Source organism: Rhinoderma darwinii, chromosome 10 (assembly GCF_050947455.1).
Source record: "Rhinoderma darwinii isolate aRhiDar2 chromosome 10, aRhiDar2.hap1, whole genome shotgun sequence".
Lineage (NCBI taxonomy): Eukaryota > Metazoa > Chordata > Amphibia > Anura > Rhinodermatidae > Rhinoderma > Rhinoderma darwinii.
This window is the reverse complement of record NC_134696.1, coordinates 5969638-5988001: the sequence shown is the minus strand read 5'-3', so window position 1 is coordinate 5988001 and position 18364 is coordinate 5969638. Positions and strand designations below refer to the sequence as shown.

The window sequence follows — 18364 nt, the reverse complement described above, 5'->3', positions numbered from 1 at the left end:
TGGAATCTACTGGCAGCAGCATGTGTGGACCAATAAAGTGATGTCGTCTTGGTAGACCCCTGCTCAATTCCTCGCTTCGTGTTTATTCACCTGTAGATTTTATGTGCTGACGCTTCCATTTCTCTTGTCCTGTGTGCTGGTTATTACTCTTATTGCATATGTATAGATGGACGCACAGTACCACTTCCACAGGTCTGTATGCTGGAGGCAGTCTCTTATTTCGGGGATATGTGTGGCTTCCCAGAAAAGTGGGTGAATGCTCTATGGGTGGTGGGTTGTATATAATGTTGGGTGATGGACTCCATGACACCGGGGAAGAGGGTGTCTGCCTGTCCTTTCCTATATAGCCTGGATCAAAATGTAGTTTTTTATTACCTGGTAATCATTCATTGTAGATAGTGGATTGTATATATCACTAGTGACGTGTGGGGACATCATATGTATCACTGGTGACATTATATCTCTCACTGGTGGCGTATGGTGAAATTATATGTATCACTGGTGACGTTATATCTCTCACTGGTGACATTATATCTCTCACTGGTGACGTGTGGTGACGTTATATGTATTACTGGTGACGTGTGGTGATATTATATGTATCACTGGTGGCGTGTGGTGATATTGTATGTATCACTGGTGACGTGTGGTGATATTATATGTATCACTGGTGGCGTGTGGTGATATTGTATGTATCACTGGTGACGTGTGGTGATATATGTATCACTGGTGATGTGTGGTGATGTTATATCTCTCACAGGTGACGTGTGGTGATATTATATGTATCACTGGTGACGTGTGGTGACATTATATGTATCACTGGTGACGTGTGGTGATATTATATGTATCACTGGTGACATGTGGTGATGTTATATGTATCACTGGTGACGTGTGGTGATGTTATATGTATCACTGGTGACGTGTGGTGATATTATATGTATCACTGGTGACGTGTGGTGATGTTATATGTGTCACTGGTGACGTGTGGTGATATTATATGTATCACTGGTGACGTGTGGTGATGTTATATGTATCACTGGTGACGTGTGGTGATATTCTATGTATCACTGGTGACGTGTGGTGACATTATATGTATCACTGGTGACGTGTGGTGATATTATATGTATCACTGGTGACATGTGGTGATGTTATATGTATCACTGGTGACGTGTGGTGATGTTATATGTATCACTGGTGACGTGTGGTGATATTATATGTGTCACTGGTGACGTGTGGTGATGTTATATGTATCACTGGTGACGTGTGGTGATATTATATGTATCACTGGTGACGTGTGGTGATATTATATCTCTCACTGGTGACGTGTGGTGATGTTATATGTATCACTGGTGACGTGTGGTGATGTTATATGTATCACTGGTGACGTGTGGTGATGTTATATGTGTCACTGGTGACGTGTGGTGATGTTATATGTATCACTGGTGACGTGTGGTGATGTTATATGTATCACTGGTGACGTGTGGTGATGTTATATGTATCACTGGTGACGTGTGGTGATGTTATATGTATCACTGGTGACGTGTGGTGATATTATATGTGTCACTGGTGACGTGTGGTGACGTTATATGTATCACTGGTGACGTGTGGTGATGTTATATGTATCACTGGTGACGTGTGGTGATGTTATATGTATCACTGGTGACGTGTGGTGATGTTATATGTATCACTGGTGACGTGTGGTGATATTATATGTATCACTGGTGACGTGTGGTGATATTATATGTATCACTGGTGACGTGTGGTGATGTTTGTATGTATCACTGGTGACGTGTGGTGATGTTATATGTGTCACTGGTGACGTGTGGTGATGTTATATGTATCACTGGTGACGTGTGGTGATATTATATGTATCACTGGTGACGTGTGGTGATGTTATATGTATCACTGGTGACGTGTGGTGACATTATATCTCTCACTGGTGACGTGTGGTGACGTTATATGTATCACTGGTGACGTTTGGTGACATTATATCTCTCACTGGTGATGTGTGGTGACGTTATATGTATCACTGGTGACGTGTGGTGATATTATATGTATCACTGGTGACGTGTGGTGATATTATATGTATCACTGGTGACGTGTGGTGATGTTATATGTATCACTGGTGACGTGTGGTGATATTATATGTATCACTGGTGACGTGTGGTGATGTTATATGTATCACTGGTGACGTGTGGTGATATTATATGTATCACTGGTGACGTGTGGTGATATTATATGTATCACTGGTGACGTGTGGTGATATTATATGTATCACTGGTGACGTGCTGAGATTTTGTCGATCATTGGTGACAATTCAAAGTGTATTATTAATAAACTTACATCATTTGCCAACTTAGGATCTGAATATGACAGTAGATAATATGCCCCGCGGGTGACATGACAGGGATCATGCCCGTGGATGTGGTGTTGGTGCATTCTCACTATTTCTTGTGCAGATTTACCAGAGGGATCTCCTACGTGCACGGCACGACCTCATAATAACTACAAGGATGTGGCTCTCTCTTGCTCCTGGTCAGGGGGGCATCCCCTGGCACAACTTCACTGGCTGCAACCAAATGAAGATGGCAAAGTCATTGTGTCAAAGTCAAACGCTACACTTATAAAAAATGGCGCTCAGCTGGGGAACGGAAGCGCTTTCACCTGCACGATCACCCACCCGTCCCTCAAGAAAGACATCAACTGCAGCACCACTTTGGGTAAGTAACAAACCCCCCCCCCCCCCCCACTGCGATGAGATCACACATTGTCAGTGACCGCTCCAAAATATTTTCCAATGCGGAAGAATTTTCTCTTTATCTTCCTAGAAATGACATTACCACGTGTGGCTCGCTGCTCCATGCAGTCCCTAAAGGATGAGCACTAAAATATCCAGAGCTGCATTCACAATGCTGCTCGTGGTCTAACATCTCACTGTAGATCCTTGCTGGTTTAGTGTCTGTACTGAGCACGCCTGATGATTGCATTCTGGGGGGGGGTTGTTTTTACATATGACACTTTGAAAAAATGCAAACAAGAAACAAGTTCTCCCAGAATGCAATGCTCCAAATTTCAATACAGTAAGGCCCTGTTCACACGGCAGGTATTTGACGTTTTTTTCGTTGTGTTTTACGCTCCCAAAAAACGCATGACTTAAGCTTCCCATGGGAAAGCGCATTGGTAGTGCATAGAATTATTCACGCGGGTGTGTTTAAAAAAAAACGCGTCGCGTAAAAATAGAAGCGTCAGGTCAATTCTTTGCCGTGTAAAATGTGCCGACGTTGCGCCTAATTCCTATAGTCAATGGGAGTCCTTATTTTTTTTTAAAAGCGGTGAAAACGCGCACAAAACTCGTTGAAAAAATGCGAGAAAAAGGAGTATATTTTAAAAAGCGCTTTACAAAAACGCTAGAATTTTTGACACGTTTACGGGTTGTTTTTTTGGAGCGCTGCGTGAACAAGGCCTAACTCAGGGGTGTGTCTGTCAACAGCATGCTGACAGATTCCAAGTAGCAACCATCTGAATTATGACCTTCGCTCACAATGTTATTGGGGTTACGCCAAATCTCGTTATCGGTAGAGGAAATTATCTGTAAAGTTATTCCTGTCCTATATCGATTTATATCTAAGCTGTAAATGATGTTCGAAGTCAAAGCTGCAAGAATTAGTAACAAACATCTCATTATACAACGTGAGATTAGTGATTACACCAAATGAAAACTTCAAGGAATGCTCCAGGCGGAACGGTTATGCCTAGTGCAGGTCCTTAGGGGGTGGAGCCTGACACAGGGATTCTCTGTTTGTTCTTTACACTTTGTGTCATGCTCCGCCCCCTGCATCGGGCATATCACAGTGTATCCGTTTTTCCTGGGGTGTTTCTTTTTGATACAAGTAGATATGTCATATTAATATATACACGCTGCATACAGTTTATATATTCATTGCATTTTGCTTCTTTGTATCAGTGATGCCTCCAGGCGGCCCCAATTGCTCTGCAGTAGCCACAAAGATGAATGAATTCATCATGTTGACGTGTGAGTGGACGGGCGGGCTGCCCCGGGTCACCCTGCAATGGAATAACAATCAGATCGGAGACCTCAAGGAATCCTCCAACATCTACGTCTTCAAACCCGACCGGACGTATAACGGCAGATCGTTCACCTGCGCCGCCCTTCACCCTATGATGGCCGTGCCCGCGGAGTGCCTCATCCGGCTCAGTAAGCTGTCCTACGGGAAACCACATCAACAGTGCGAATACTGTTCTATCATTGACACTAGTAAAGGGATATTCCAGGAGCCCCCGTAGTGTGCAGCCCCCCATGCAGAATTGGGTTCATATGACATTCAGGATCTGGGTAAAGCTGAGTGACCTCTCTTATGGGCGCTGTTACGGCTGTTGTTATTGTCCAGCGTCTGTCACTCTTGTAGGACGGCAGCGCAATAGAATATATTTTACTGGCCACTTTTTTTATTGTACTGCATTTCAATTCTACGACATTTTCAAAACCTCTGCTTGCAGTTAGTGAATTGGTATATTATTCTTTACATCCAGAGGCTGAAAAACTGTCCTGATCGCGTCCTACTAACACGGGTGCGCGGTTTATTCCAAGAGCGAGGGGTCAGCAATGTGCGACTTGTTGTCTTATAAATAAAATATTTTCGTTGTGTAATGAAACATTCTGCTAAATTCTAATAGACTTTGGGTTTCAATTGCTCTCTGTTTTCTCGATGTCTGCTTGCTGTCAGTGAGTGGTAACATTCTTGTTTACATGCAGAGGCTGAAAACCATCATGACCATGTGCTCCTGACACAGGTGTATGGCTTGTTACAATGTATCAGTGCTCCCTCTTGTAACAACCCATTTAACTGTGTCAGTAGAACATGATCCGCATGGATTTCAGTCTCTGGATGTTCACAAGAATTGTCCCATTCACTGTCAGCAAACAGAGATCTTGAAAATGGTAGAGAATAGAGAGACAGTATATTAGGACGTCTCCAAACATTTCAATGTACGAGGCTAAACAGCTAATGATTGCGAATGTGGTCGCGTTGTGACATGTGACCGTTGCCAAAAATCCAAATTTACTGTATTTTTTGGTCGCAAGTCGCGCCCGACGTGTCTTTCCATAGACAGCGATGTAATAGTTGCGTGCGACAAATCTTTATAAGGTCATGACACAAAAAGCGCAAAACGCATGCAACTTACGCACCGATCGCGCCCAATAAAATTTGCGCAACTTTAAGGACACCTCAAATTGCATACGAGCAAATACCGTTTTTTGGCGAACGTCGTGCGATTTGATGTCGTGCAGCGCATGTCGCCGTGTAGCCCGAGACCAAGGTTTATTTACAGGGCTGCAAGACAACAGCGCTAACCCCAGAGCCACGGTGGCCCCACATTGAGTCCCTTTTTATGGGTTCCTCCGCATGTGTCCCACTGATGTCCTTTTTTTTTCAATCTGTGTCCGATCCTCTAGAAGTTGCTTTTAGTTTCCCCTGATTATCTGTAAGTCTGCAGTCTATTGGCTGAATCTCCTTCTCCTCCTTCTTTTCAGAGGCTCCAGTATTGGATTCCCCGAACCTCGACACCACCATATTAGAGGGACACAACGCTCAGCTGTTCTGTAATCTGATGCTGGCCACCCCCAGCTCCGAAATCACCTGGTACGACAACAGCAACAAGGAAATAATTACCGATTCCCAAAAATACGGCGTATACAAGGAGAACGGGCTGTCGGTCCTGACGGTGCGAGAGACGGGCTGGGACGTGGACAGCGGACTGTATCAGTGCTTGGCTTCTAACGCCGTGGGAAACACCTCTCTACTACTGAGGCTCCGGGTCAACAGTAAGTGCTGATTCTATACGTTATAACCTATGGGGAAGGGCTCCGATGCAAAGATCAGAATGGACCCCCCCAGTTCTGGTTCTGACCATCATTTCCCCAACAATTTAGGAGGAGAAGTCCTGGTGTTTAATTCCCCTCAACTCTCTTGATTCGATTTCCCACCCCCTTAGGGTTTATCTTCAATGCTACCAGCACCCTAATAAGGGTATGTTCACACTGAGTTTTTTGCAGGCAGAAAATTCTGCCTGGAAAAATCAGCTCCGGTTTTTTGTAGTGGTTTTGGACCACACGCGTTTTTTAACCTTTTTTTTTTTTTTTTTTGGCGTGTTTTTTTAGGCTATCTCTTCAACAGAAAGATGGAATTACCGCGAGCGTTTCTTGACGAAAATCGCGTCACAAAACGTGTTTATTTTCGTCTCCCATTGATTTCAATGAGCTTTTTGAGGCGGAAAACGCTTTTAAATAGGGCATGTCGCTTCTTTTTCCCGCAAGCGTTTTTTTTTGCTCGCGGTAAAAAAACGCCTCCACCACCCATTGAAATCAATGGGAGTCCATTTCGGCCGTCTTTTGCCACGTTTTTTGCTGTGGTTTCCGTGGCAAAAAAAACTCAGTGTGAACAGGGCCTAAAACTGTCTGCAGTTCTGGCGTGGATTTGCTGCATTCAACAGCTTGCAATTTATTTTAGCTGCATGCCCGATACACTGATACCTTGTAGGGCTGCACGATGCATTGAAATATCGATACTACCACAATGCCGGTGAACGCTTCCGATTGAAATCAATTAAAGCTTTTTCGGCCGTTTTTTGGTGCGGTTTCCAGTGTGAACAGGGCCTTCAGCTGGTTTTACACGGCAGATATTAAACGAGCGCTGATTAGCAATACATCACGTCGATCGGCGCTCCATGTAAAGGAGCGATGCTCGGAATATATGGGAACGGGTTAATACGTCCGTACGTTCGTCCCCGTAGATTTGCGTCCGGTTTACGCAGGGAGACGCGCTGCCAACCAGCCACCATTTTTCTGGCCACGTAAAGATGCGATTATCCGATAAACGATTGTTTTCCTGTTTGTGGGCTGATCGCTGCCCGGGTCACACCTGAACGTTCGCATTAACGCTCCTTCGCCCGTTCGTGTAAAAGCGCCTTGAGCGAATTTATTATGTGTGTTTAACCCTTTGTGCTCCTTTTCATTACCAGAATATCCTACACCCCCGAACGTGACGATCAGTAAACTCCTCTACAGCCGGCAGAGGACGGAGGTGGATCTGGAGTGGATGACGCAAGGAGCCGGTGACTTAACCGGGTTTATGGTACAGCGACAGGCCAGCATCCGATCCGTCCCCGTTCCTAAGAGGTCTGTCCAGGCCGCGTCCTGGGACACGGTGGCCAATGATATTCAGCCTGAAATCCGGGGCCACAAACTTGGAGGATTGGACCCCTCCATTGTATACGCCTTTAGGATACTGGCTGTCAACCATAAGACAACGGGATTTCCTTCCGAGGTGAAGACACCAGGTACAGTAATTGGCCGGATTCCCCGATGTCCATTGGTCGTGTGTTGCTGCCAAATGCAAAAGTATTGGTACCCGTCAACCAAAGATCCCAATACCATGATTATGAAATGTTGGTACAAAAATAGGGACGCCGCACTCCCTTGTGCCTGAATCTTCATTTATTACGTTATAAACGCCGGCATACAGGAGATGAGAAGTGGTACTGTGCACCTGGACCTCTGTATACACCTGTGGGCTTGAAGTTTACTGTTTTTGTGGTTTATGGTCTATCTGGTAGGTGGGCGGATGGGGACAAAAGACCCTTTTTCGTGCTCCTCAATGAGGAGACTGCACGGCATTAGAGGGGTTTTCCAGTCCCTAAAAATTGATCAGGATAGGCCATCAATATCTGATAGTTTAGGGTCCGACTCCCGGGACCCCTGCCGATCAGCTGTTTTGAAGGGGCCGCGGCAATCGTATGAGCTTTGCTTCCCCTTCATTCCGGTCACAGCTCACACTGAATCGCCGGGGGTCCTGGCAGTTGGACCCCGGCTGATCAAATAGTGATGGTCTAACCTGATTTTTTTTTTAGGGACTGGACAACCCCTTTAAGATATAGGACATGCTTAATTTAATTTCCACCCACATAGTATAAATCCCCCCCCCCCATTCTCGGTCTGTTCTCTCCTCCCATCATACTTCCTTGTCCCTAACCTGGGAAATATCTGCATAATCTGTGGCAGACTTGTTGCTAGGGACTCGCTGCCTTAGTAAAGACTGGCGTTGCTAGGCAGTATATACTTAGCAACCAGACTGTCTAAATGAACTGTGCTGCCTGCAGAGTAGGGACGAGCTTCAGTCAGGTCATATCTAATCTCCGGCTGCGTTATAGTAATAATAATCCCTCCAGAAATAAGTATTTACCACACATTAGTGTCATTTGTTTCCTTCTAGCTGACCCTCCAAACAACGTCTACCCCGCTGCTATTGGGGCTGGGTTTGCTGGTATGTTAGTGGCGAGTGTGGCCAGTCTTCTGGTTTTCCAATACGTTGTCCGGAACCGCGAGAACAACCCACGTGAGTCCATTACAGAATCTTACAGAACCGTCCGGCCGCCAGTGTGTCCTGTTGGTGCTCGGCTGTTAAGTCACATGACTGCCGTGTCGGAAATGTCTAAGATGGGAATACACCTTTAAGAAGTTCTATCTGCTACACATTACATTGCAGCACTATAAGGCATATAGGGGCCCGGCTTGCATATATATAGGGGCCCGCCTTGCATATTTATAGGGGCCCGCCTTGCATATTTCTAGGGGACCCCGCCTTGCATATATAGGGGCCCGTCTTGCATATATAGGGGCCCGTCTTGCATATATAGGGGCCCGTCCTGGATAGGGCCTGTGCAGGCAGCAGGGGGAGGTGCAGGAACAGGAAGGATTGGACATTGTGTGGTCTCCGTGTACTGGGAGGGAGACCTTGTACAGTGAATGGACTTTAAACTGAATTAAACCTGATATTTTAGAACTTGAGTATCGTTTCTCCTTCTTATATCCCCTTGTCCAGGACTACACGACTTATTCTTCAGACCGTAAGTAAAATAAGTTTCCATATAATACAAATCTTCACCTTTGCAACCATTATATTTTATTGCTAAAATGCATCTGGAAAAAAAAAAAGCAACTTTGCAAATAGTATTGTTTAAAAAGCTCCTCTCGTTGTCTCCATGGTTACAGACTACAAACAAACCCTGTGTAGTCTGATCCTGCAGTGTCGCTCCCTTACATCTGTACTCAACTTCTTGCTAACCCACTTTCTGTACTTTGGCCTCTTATTTATACCTTATAGAACAACCTGTCACCTCTTCTGCTCCTTAGAGCCCCGGCTGAGTCCAGAGAGAACATCCGCAACCCAGAAGATGCTGAAACAGCAGCGGACGGTGATGAGGGACCCTCCAGTCCCGGTGAACAAGGTCCAGAGGCTCCTGCTGAAGGTATGAGAATAGTGTGTGTGTGAAAGATGACATGATGGTGCCTAATGGTGTATATTAAAGGGGACGACCATTATTAACTTTGAGTTAAAACTTCGCATTTTCAAGATCTATGCTTGCTGTCAGTGGAAACCTGTACAGACACAATACTTCTCCTAGCAGAGGGTTTGATACAATGTATCCGGTGTAAGCAATCCTTTTTATGAGCTAAAGAGCCTGGACTCGTGGGGGTGGTCATATAAAGCAGAGGGGTCCCTGTGCCAGTATATGGGCACATTGGTCCCCAATACCTCGTTATAGATCCTCCCCCCCCCCCCCCCCACTTAAGCCATAGAATAAATTAGCTCTGACAAAAGCATCTTGCTGCTGTCTAAGGTGATCGTGCGTGTGTGTGCGCGCCCTTATTTCCGGGGCCCCCCCCGTTCAGTTACACATATATATCCGCCCGTGTCTGGACTTCACACTGATACATTGTAACAAACTATCAGGAGAATTGTGCTGCTACTGGATGTACATTTGTTACATTTACCACTTTATCCTATTTTTTTTAAATCCTTTTTTCCCACCAGAATCAGCTGCTCCCAATAATTCCGAGGTGCCCTTGTCCGATTTGTCTCCCACGGGCAATCCAGAAGACGCTCCAGTAAATGTAACGATCACCGTGACTGCAACGTCCTAGACGAGTGTCGCAACGGTGGAGCAGGGAAGTAACCTCCAAGATATCAGACTCCACGGGTCATGACGGGATCCGTGAAACAAGAAGCCCTGCTACCCATAGCAACCAATCACAGACGAGTTTCATCTATTCAATGCCGTTTAGAAAATTAAGCTGAACTCTGATTGGTTATTACGGACAGGAAAGCCTCATTTTGTCTGCAGGGACGATTATACATAAGGCCTTATTCACGCGAACGTGTCAGTTTCGCGGCCGTAAAGATTGGACACGTTTTTCATGCATTGCAGTTACGTGTGGCATCAGTTGTTGGTGCACATTTTTCTTTTTTTCCGGTTTTCCGACGGAATCAATAGCGCAGTCGACTCCGCTATTGATTCCGTCGGAAAACCGGAAACCCGCCAGAATGGTGACGAACGGAAAGCATTAGCGATGTTTCCGTCACCATTGATATCAAACCCCGAAACCCCTGAAACCCCGGAACGGAAAGCGAACGGTGATGTGAACAGGCCCTTAGGCCCAAATCACTGTCTCTTCCTTTGACCATTGTCCTATTTTATACAAACCCTCAGCCCGCTGCAATCTTCACCTTTTCCCTCTGATTACAGGCCTGTTCACATCAGTGTTGTCTTTCTGTTGAGGGTTTTCAGTCGGGGGAACCCCACAATGGTAGGGCAAACGGAAAACATAGCTTCGACTGCGCTATTGTCAAAAAAAACGGAGCCCTTTCACAACGGCGTCAACCTGAAGCCATTAGCAAAGTATCTGTCACCATTGAGATCAATGGTGATGCAAACGGAAGTTTCCGTTTGCTTTTTCGTTGAGGGGTTCCCCGACGGAACCCCTCAACTGAATAACAGCGCTGATGTGAACAGGCCCTAATACGGCGGTAAGCGAGGTTTCAGTTCTTCTACGCTTTTACACAACTTGATCGCTCCTGCAGGGCGCAGACCATTAAAAAACCATGAACCTCGTGTAAATATTTGATTTTTCTAGTAAAATCGTCACTTATATTTGTAAGATGGAAACAAATGAATTCCATTAGCGTCAGAGATCTGATGGGAGTTGTACCCAGTGTGTTCGTTGTTTGTTTTGTAATAAAACGTTGTGTTTATAAAGCTGCAGATCCTGTACTCTGTGGACAATCAGACGTTCAGGGCGGGCGTCATTTTAATAATTAGGGGAATTTCAGGATTTATGTAAATAAAGTTCAATTATTGTAGAATGAAAAGTTCTGCGACTTTTCAATAGATTTTGTTTCAATTCCTTATCGGTTAAGATCTCTGCTTGCTGTCAGTACATGGGCATATTCTTGTTTGCGCCCAGAGGCTGAAAAGCCATCCTGACTTAAACTTCAACTGTGTGAGCAGGATTATTAGATGACTAGACTGAATTTATTATATGAGCTAAACAACCTAGACTCCCAGACCGATACATTAGTGTCTGTGAGTTAAATACATCAGCTGCTCAAATCTTAGTCTGGATCCATTGTAACAAACTCTCCTGTGCAAAGTTTTAGGTCTGTCATTTTCTTTTTAGCCCCTGGGTGTAAGCAAGAATATTTCCATTCACTGACCGCAAGCAGAACGCTAGAAAGTTGTGAGTACTCTTCATTATGCAATAATTAAGCTGTATTTACATAAGACGGGATGATCCGTTTCAATCAAGTTAATCCTTGTATAAACTTTCGACTCTACTTCGTAAGCAGAGATCATGAAAATGTTGAACTGAAACAGTCAATGAATGGAACCATGCATGGTTTACATTCAGTGGGTGAAACCAGTACAGTACTGAGCAGGTCCTGCTCATGCAGAATGGTACAATGTATCAGCCTGGAGATAAGGACAGGAGATAGATATGTGCCGCCACTGTGTTTCGTTACAATGTATCAGCTGTAACAAACAACTGCGCGGCAAGGACATGACAGGTTTTAGCCTTTTGAATGTAAATAAAACATTTATATTCACCGACCGCGAGCAAAAATGTTAAGAATTGTGACGACTTGAATCACAAAATTCCTAGAACGTTTCATTCTACGATGATGGAGCATTTTTGGGACGGTAACTTTGGTTTTCTGGTACGTTGCAAACTCGAAATCTTCACCTAAACACAGGAAGTGATGAGATCAATAAACATGTCCGGAGCCCGGGTCGTATATTAGGCATCTGTCTGTTTAATAACATTATATTACAATATAACAAAAGATTAAAACCCATAAAAAAAAAATATATCCTACAACAGCAACAATTATGTACAAATGAGAACCAGAATATTGCAGCTTTTTGTTTTTTTTCTATGATAAGAAATGACACTTATTTTTTCTGCAACGTACAAGGCGGCAAGTTCTGAGCTGAGGCCCGAACGCCTAAACGGTCTCCACGGATAGTATCGTAAACCACGTAGGTGAGCGGTAACATCATAGAGAGGAGGAGGGGGGCACACGACGTGGACTGAGACTGCGAAGGACTTAAATTAACGCAGGGGGAATGGGGCGTCGCGCTGGCAGCTGTGGAACTATAAGTCCCAGCTGACCGGTTAATTACATGCAAAGTGCCATAAGATACAGTGAAACCATCAGACTCCATATCTGCTGTACTAGAACTATCAATTTATCATGGTTTTCAAGAACTCTGCTTGCAGTCACTGAATTGGCACGGTTATGGTTTACTGGGAGTGATGGACACAGAAGTTATCACAATTCTGTCTTGTAACAAGCTGTGTGCCTCTGTGTCCATCACAGTTCCTATTGAATGACAGCAAGCAGAGATCTTGAAAACGGAAGCAATGATTACCTGTCATTATACATAAAATAACATATGCTGAAAGCGGAATACCACTTTAATAGGATGCTTCATCAGGGTGGGGGTGGACATGGACGACACAGGGCCCCTATGCAATTCTGGATTTCAATGGGTGCCATTTATTTTGCATATTCTCTGCTCCAAAGGACCGCTGGCGTCCATCAAAATAAATGGTACCGTGTAGTTTCCCTGGGGTTAATATATGATCACCATGAGCGAGTCGGCCGGCTAATAAACTCCCGACATAAATAATACAATAACACGGGACACTTAGAACAGCGTCAATATAATAAATTACATTACGGCAGCCCAACGCTGCACAAAGAACGTCTCGGGGGTAAGCGCTCCGGTTAGGGGGATCTCATTGTTTAAATACTGATATGCGGGGGGGGGGGGGGGTCCTTTTTCCTCTTGGGTAATAGGATTTTCTGTGGAAAAACACACTAAACAGTCTATATTGAAATGCACTAGTGGGAAAACGTGCAAAAAAAAATAGAAGATATATACATGGAGCACGTGTTAAAAATGCAGGTACTCCCATTACAAACACGACAAGAAATTAAACTTCTATAGATCCAATGGACCACGAGCGGACTACCTCAGACCATGCGTTCCAAAAACATGGCTGCTTCCTAACAAAAATAAATCCCCGCCACACCTGTCTATTTGGTATTGCAGCTCAGGATCAGCGACATGAATGAGGCCGAGCTGCAATACCACACGTGGACAGGGGTGGTGCCGTTTCTGGAAGAAAGAAGCCATATTCCTGTAGAACCCCTTTAAGAATACACTATATATACACGACTTCCTTCCTCTGCCTTCCCCAAAAAAGGAGCAATATGCTCAAGGTCAGTTTTTCCCTCCAAGAAAAACAAGGTTTATAGGTCTAATCCAACTAACCGTTCCCCTAACTCCACTCAATCTATACATTCAGGTGTGAGTGTAATTCCTCCAAAGGTCACAGCAAGCAGAGATACATGGAGCTGTTTGGTTGGAGTCAGTGTACAGCTGCACCTAAGCCCACCCGTAACAGGGAATGAGGTGGTCACCGGGGATTTACTGCACCCGGGTCAAGGAGGTAAGAAAATTCTCGGCGACCACCTTCATTTTGGGGTTTAGTGCAGCTAAGCCGGACTTATTTTTAGATTTCGAGTGGAGATCGGCTTTACATGGGATCAGCAATCGTGAAAGGTTAAGCTGCGTTCACACTTTGCAGATCTTTAACGCGGATTTTACCCATTGCAAAGGGTGTGATCCGCGTCAAATCTGTGATGTGTGAACTCCGCCGTATCACGACGGAGCCCAAGAGTGTGTTGTACTCCTCTGGCTTGTAACATTATTGCGTTACCAGGCCACGTTATTGGGCGGGCGTGGGGGGGGGGGGGGGGTGAACATTATGGGGGTTCTTTCACCCCATGTCAAAATACAGAATTAAACAACAAAAAAAAAAAACACACAAAGGCGTAATTGAGGCATCTTTCAGAAGTGCGCATAAAGGATCCCGTCTAAGACGGCGCGCAGCTATATATATATTCCACACCGTATACACGTCTGTACAGGACTAGGTCATTACTGATTATTAGAACAGTCAATTAGTGCATAAGTAATATTAAATAGATATATTTATATAATTTAATCATATATAACACGGATAGAGTAAGGACTAAAGTGCTTCTCACTCGTTACCGCCATTCTGCCGTGACCGTCTTACACTATTCACATGCGGAGAAACCATCGTGTCGACACCGTGTTACCTGCAAAACTCACAAACTCGCCTTCAATATCAGAACTAAGGAGGGGGGAGGGTCTTCTAAACGGCGACTATTAAAATCAATCTGCCATGATGACGCACCAGATGTCATGTGACGCAGTCCCAGCAGCCTGACCATGTGTTTTTGTATACTAACTTTTTTTTTTTTGCACGATGACATTTGTAGATAATCTGGCACTCGGGTGACACACGCTGTTTGTGTAGGTTCTGACAACCTCCTGGAATATGCAGCCTATCAGAGGCATTGTGGAAGATTTAACTATTCATTCAGATCCATATTTTTGTCCACAGGGGGCAGTATTCTAGCAGTTCTTTTCTTGTCCATAGGGGGGCAGTATTGTAGCAGTTCTATTCTGAGACTGGAATTGCTCTTTAAAGGCATTTGTGTAACAGTGAGCTGATCATCCATATACTGGTTCTGAGTGTAGATTATAGATCTGATACACCCCAATTCCGGATTTTTGCAGGTGGGACAGTGTTGGCACATGTGATGTACTCATCCTGATTTTTATTTTTTTTGTAACCCACTCACGGCAACACGTTACATTGTCCGAGGTGGAGAGGTCGTCTTGCCAGCAGTTACAGGCTGCTGATCTGCATAAGAGAAAAGTACAGTTCTTTATTTCCCGTTTATGCCTCTGGTATCGGCAGCTGCTGGCGGAGGTTGTTAGTTGAGTTGTCTAACGTCCGAGTTTTGTTCTCATCACAGATACTTAAGACAATGGGGAGGGCAGCAGGAGTTGGTGATGTGATGCCACCATCTTCTTTTGTACTGGAGCAACCATCACCTGAAAATGACACGGATAAATTCACTGTTTCATCCATAACTGTCGATTGTTTTCTCAATGCGCTAATTAATCATGAGACATTCTCCATCATCTGTCCAACCATATCCGTCTCCATCCTCTAGCCAAACAAAGCCTTCCCAGTTGTGGCCTTTACCCCCTCTGTACCAAAGTTCAACGTTCTCTGACCTCTAGTGAGCCGCCGGCGCCCCCCCCCCTCCCTCCAGTGAGCCGCCGGCGCCCCCCCCCTCCAGTGAGCCGCGGCACCCCCCCCTCCAGTGAGCCGCCGGCGCCCCCCCCCCCTCCAGTGAGCCGCCGGAGCCTCCCTCCCCCCCCTCTAGTGAGCCGCCAGCGCAGCGCGCCCCCCCCCCTCTGACCTCTAGTGAGCCGCCAGGCCCCCCCCCCTCCTCTGACCTCTAGTGAGCCGCCAGGCCCTCCCCCCTCTGACCTCTAGTGAGCCGCCAGGGCCCCCCCCCCTCTGACCTCTGTGAGCCGCCAGGCCCCCCCTGACCTCTAGTGAGCCGCCAGGCCCCCCCCCCTCTGACCTCTAGTGAGCCGCCAGGCCCCCCCCCCCTCTGACCTCTAGTGAGCCGCCAGGCCCCCCCCCCCCCTCTGACCTCTAGTGAGCCGCCAGGCCCCCCCCCCCCTCTGACCTCTAGTGAGCCGCCAGGCCCCCCCCCCCTCCCCTCTGACCTCTAGTGAGCCGCCAGGCCCCCCCCTCCCCTCTGACCTCTAGTGAGCCGCCAGGCCCCCCCCCCCTCTGACCTCTAGTGAGCCGCCAGGACCCCCCCCCCTCCCCTCTGACCTCTAGTGAGCCGCCAGGACCCCCCCCCCTCCCCTCTGACCTCTAGTGAGCCGCCAGGCCCCACCCCTCCTGACCTCTAGTGAGCCGCCAGGCCCCCACCCTCTGACCTCTAGTAAGCCGCCAGGCCCCCCCCCCCCTCTAGTGAGCCGCCAGGCCCCCCCCCTCTGACCTCTAGTGAGCCGCCAGGCCCTCCCCCCTCTGACCTCTAGTGAGCCGCCAGGCCCCCCCTCCCTCTGACCTCTAGTGAGCCGCCAGGCCCCCCCCTCTGACCTCTAGTGAGCCGCCAGGCCCCCCCCCTCTGACCTCTAGTGAGCCGCCAGGCCCCCACGCCTCTGACCTCTAGTGAGCCGCCAGGCCCCCCACCCCTCTGACCTCTAGTGAGCCGCCAGGCCCCCCCCCCCTCTAGTGAGCCGCCAGGCCCCCCCCCCCTCTAGTGAGCCGCCAGGCCCCCCCCCCCTCTGACCTCTAGTGAGCCGCCAGGCGCCCCCCCCCCCTCTGACCTCTAGTGAGCCGCCAGGCCCCCCCCCTCCCTCTGACCTCTAGTGAGCCGCCAGGCCCCCCCCTCTGACCTATAGTGAGCCGCCAGGCCCCCCCCTCTGACCTCTAGTGAGCCGCCAGGCCCCCACCCTCTGACCTCTAGTGGAGCCGCCAGGCCCCCACCCCTCTGACCTCTAGTGAGCCGCCAGGCCCCCCCCCTCTGACCTCTAGTGAGCCGCCAGGCCCCCCCCCTCTGACCTCTAGTGAGCCGCCAGGCCCCACCCCTCTGACCTCTAGTGAGCCGCCAGGCCCCCACCCCTCTGACCTCTAGTGAGCCGCCAGGCCCCCCCCCCCCTCTAGTGAGCCGCCAGGCCCCCCCCCCCTCTAGTGAGCCGCCAGGCCCCCCCCCCCCTCTGACCTCTAGTGAGCCGCCAGGCCCCCCCCCTCCCTCTGACCTCTAGTGAGCCGCCAGGCCCCCCCTCTGACCTATAGTGAGCCGCCAGGCCCCCCCCTCTGACCTCTAGTGAGCCGCCAGGCCCCCACCCCTCTGACCTCTAGTGAGCCGCCAGGCCCCCACCCCTCTGACCTCTAGTGAGCCGCCAGGCCCCCCCCCTCTGACCTCTAGTGAGCCGCCAGGCCCCCCCCCCTCTGACCTATAGTGAGCCGCCAGGCCCCCCCCCTCTGACCTCTAGTGAGCCGCCAGGCCCCCCCCCCCCCCCTCTGACCTCTAGTGAGCCGCCAGGCCCCCCCCCTCTGACCTCTAGTGAGCCGCCAGGCCCCCCCCCCCCCTCTGACCTCTAGTGAGCCGCCAGGCCCCCCCCCCCCCCTCTGACCTCTAGTGAGCCGCCAGGCCCCCCCCCCCTCTGACTCTAGTGAGCCGCCAGGGCCCCCCCCTGACCTCTAGTGAGCCGCCAGGCCCCCCCCCCCCTCTGACCTCTAGTGAGCCGCCAGGCCATGAAACATTCTCTATCCTCTATATAACAGCGAGACAATCTCTGTAATCTGCTCAGCTGTGACACCTTCTCTATCCAAACTTCACGGTTTTCATACTGGATACAATTTTCTGACCTTAACCCCACCTGACCGTGTCCCTTCAATGTCTTTACCTTCATGAGTGACCACTTTTATCTCTTGTAACCCATCATGGAGTGAGGAACGTGGTGGTGTCTGTAAATCCTTCTCTTGAAGGTCCACCTCTAATTCTGGTGCACACTCTGTGCCCATGAACTGGTCTTCTGTGGATCCGGACTCCGGATTGAGTGGTTTGGTTTCTTGGTCCTCCTCTTGATAGGACACCCTGGCTGTACCGTTGCTGCTGTAAGAGTCATTGATTTTGTTAAAACACCTGAAAGTAAAGAAAAAAAATAATCATGTCATCCGACTGCTTAAATGAAGGGTAGACAAGCATTAGGTTATGTTCACACGCAAACTCAAACGTCTGAAAATACGGAGCTGTTTTCAAGGGAAACCAGCGCCTGATTTTCAGAAGTTTGTTGAGGAACTCGCATTTTTTACGGCCATTTTTGGAGCTGTTTTTCAATAGTCAATGAAAAATAGCTCCAAAAACATCCCTAAAAGGGACATGCACTTCTTTTTCGTGGGCGTCTTTTTATGTGCCGTTTTCAGAAAATGCCTGTCGGAAAAGAGCGCCGTATTTCCCATTGAACTCAAGATGTTTGTAGGCGTTCAGCTTCCGATTTTTCAACCGCTTTTCGGGACGTTTACGGCCCG

At 47.9% G+C, this 18364-nt stretch overlaps 2 protein-coding genes across 3 annotated transcripts in view; one reads left to right on the top strand and one right to left on the bottom strand.

Annotated features, from left to right (window-relative positions):
- Positions 1 to 11115, top strand: part of VSIG10L2 (V-set and immunoglobulin domain containing 10 like 2) — a 34007-nt gene extending 22892 nt beyond the window's left edge. For both annotated transcript variants that reach the window (XM_075839243.1, XM_075839242.1), the window contains exons 5-12: positions 2457 to 2717; positions 3962 to 4213; positions 5552 to 5842; positions 7039 to 7356; positions 8289 to 8411; positions 8898 to 8922; positions 9209 to 9324; positions 9891 to 11115. In XM_075839243.1, the coding sequence (XP_075695358.1) occupies positions 2457 to 2717; positions 3962 to 4213; positions 5552 to 5842; positions 7039 to 7356; positions 8289 to 8411; positions 8898 to 8922; positions 9209 to 9324; positions 9891 to 10000 (1496 nt within the window). In that variant the 3' untranslated portion in view covers positions 10001 to 11115. The remainder of the gene's footprint in view (positions 1 to 2456; positions 2718 to 3961; positions 4214 to 5551; positions 5843 to 7038; positions 7357 to 8288; positions 8412 to 8897; positions 8923 to 9208; positions 9325 to 9890) is intronic.
- A 1031-nt stretch (positions 11116 to 12146) lies between these two features.
- The window catches only part of LOC142662352 (cell adhesion molecule-related/down-regulated by oncogenes-like), a 6476-nt gene continuing 258 nt past the window's right edge, over positions 12147 to 18364 (bottom strand). The window contains exons 2-3 of the mRNA XM_075840574.1: positions 17740 to 17978; positions 12147 to 15354 (exon numbers count right to left, since the gene is read on the bottom strand). Of these exons, the coding sequence (XP_075696689.1) occupies positions 15197 to 15354; positions 17740 to 17978 (397 nt within the window). The 3' untranslated portion in view covers positions 12147 to 15196. The remainder of the gene's footprint in view (positions 15355 to 17739; positions 17979 to 18364) is intronic.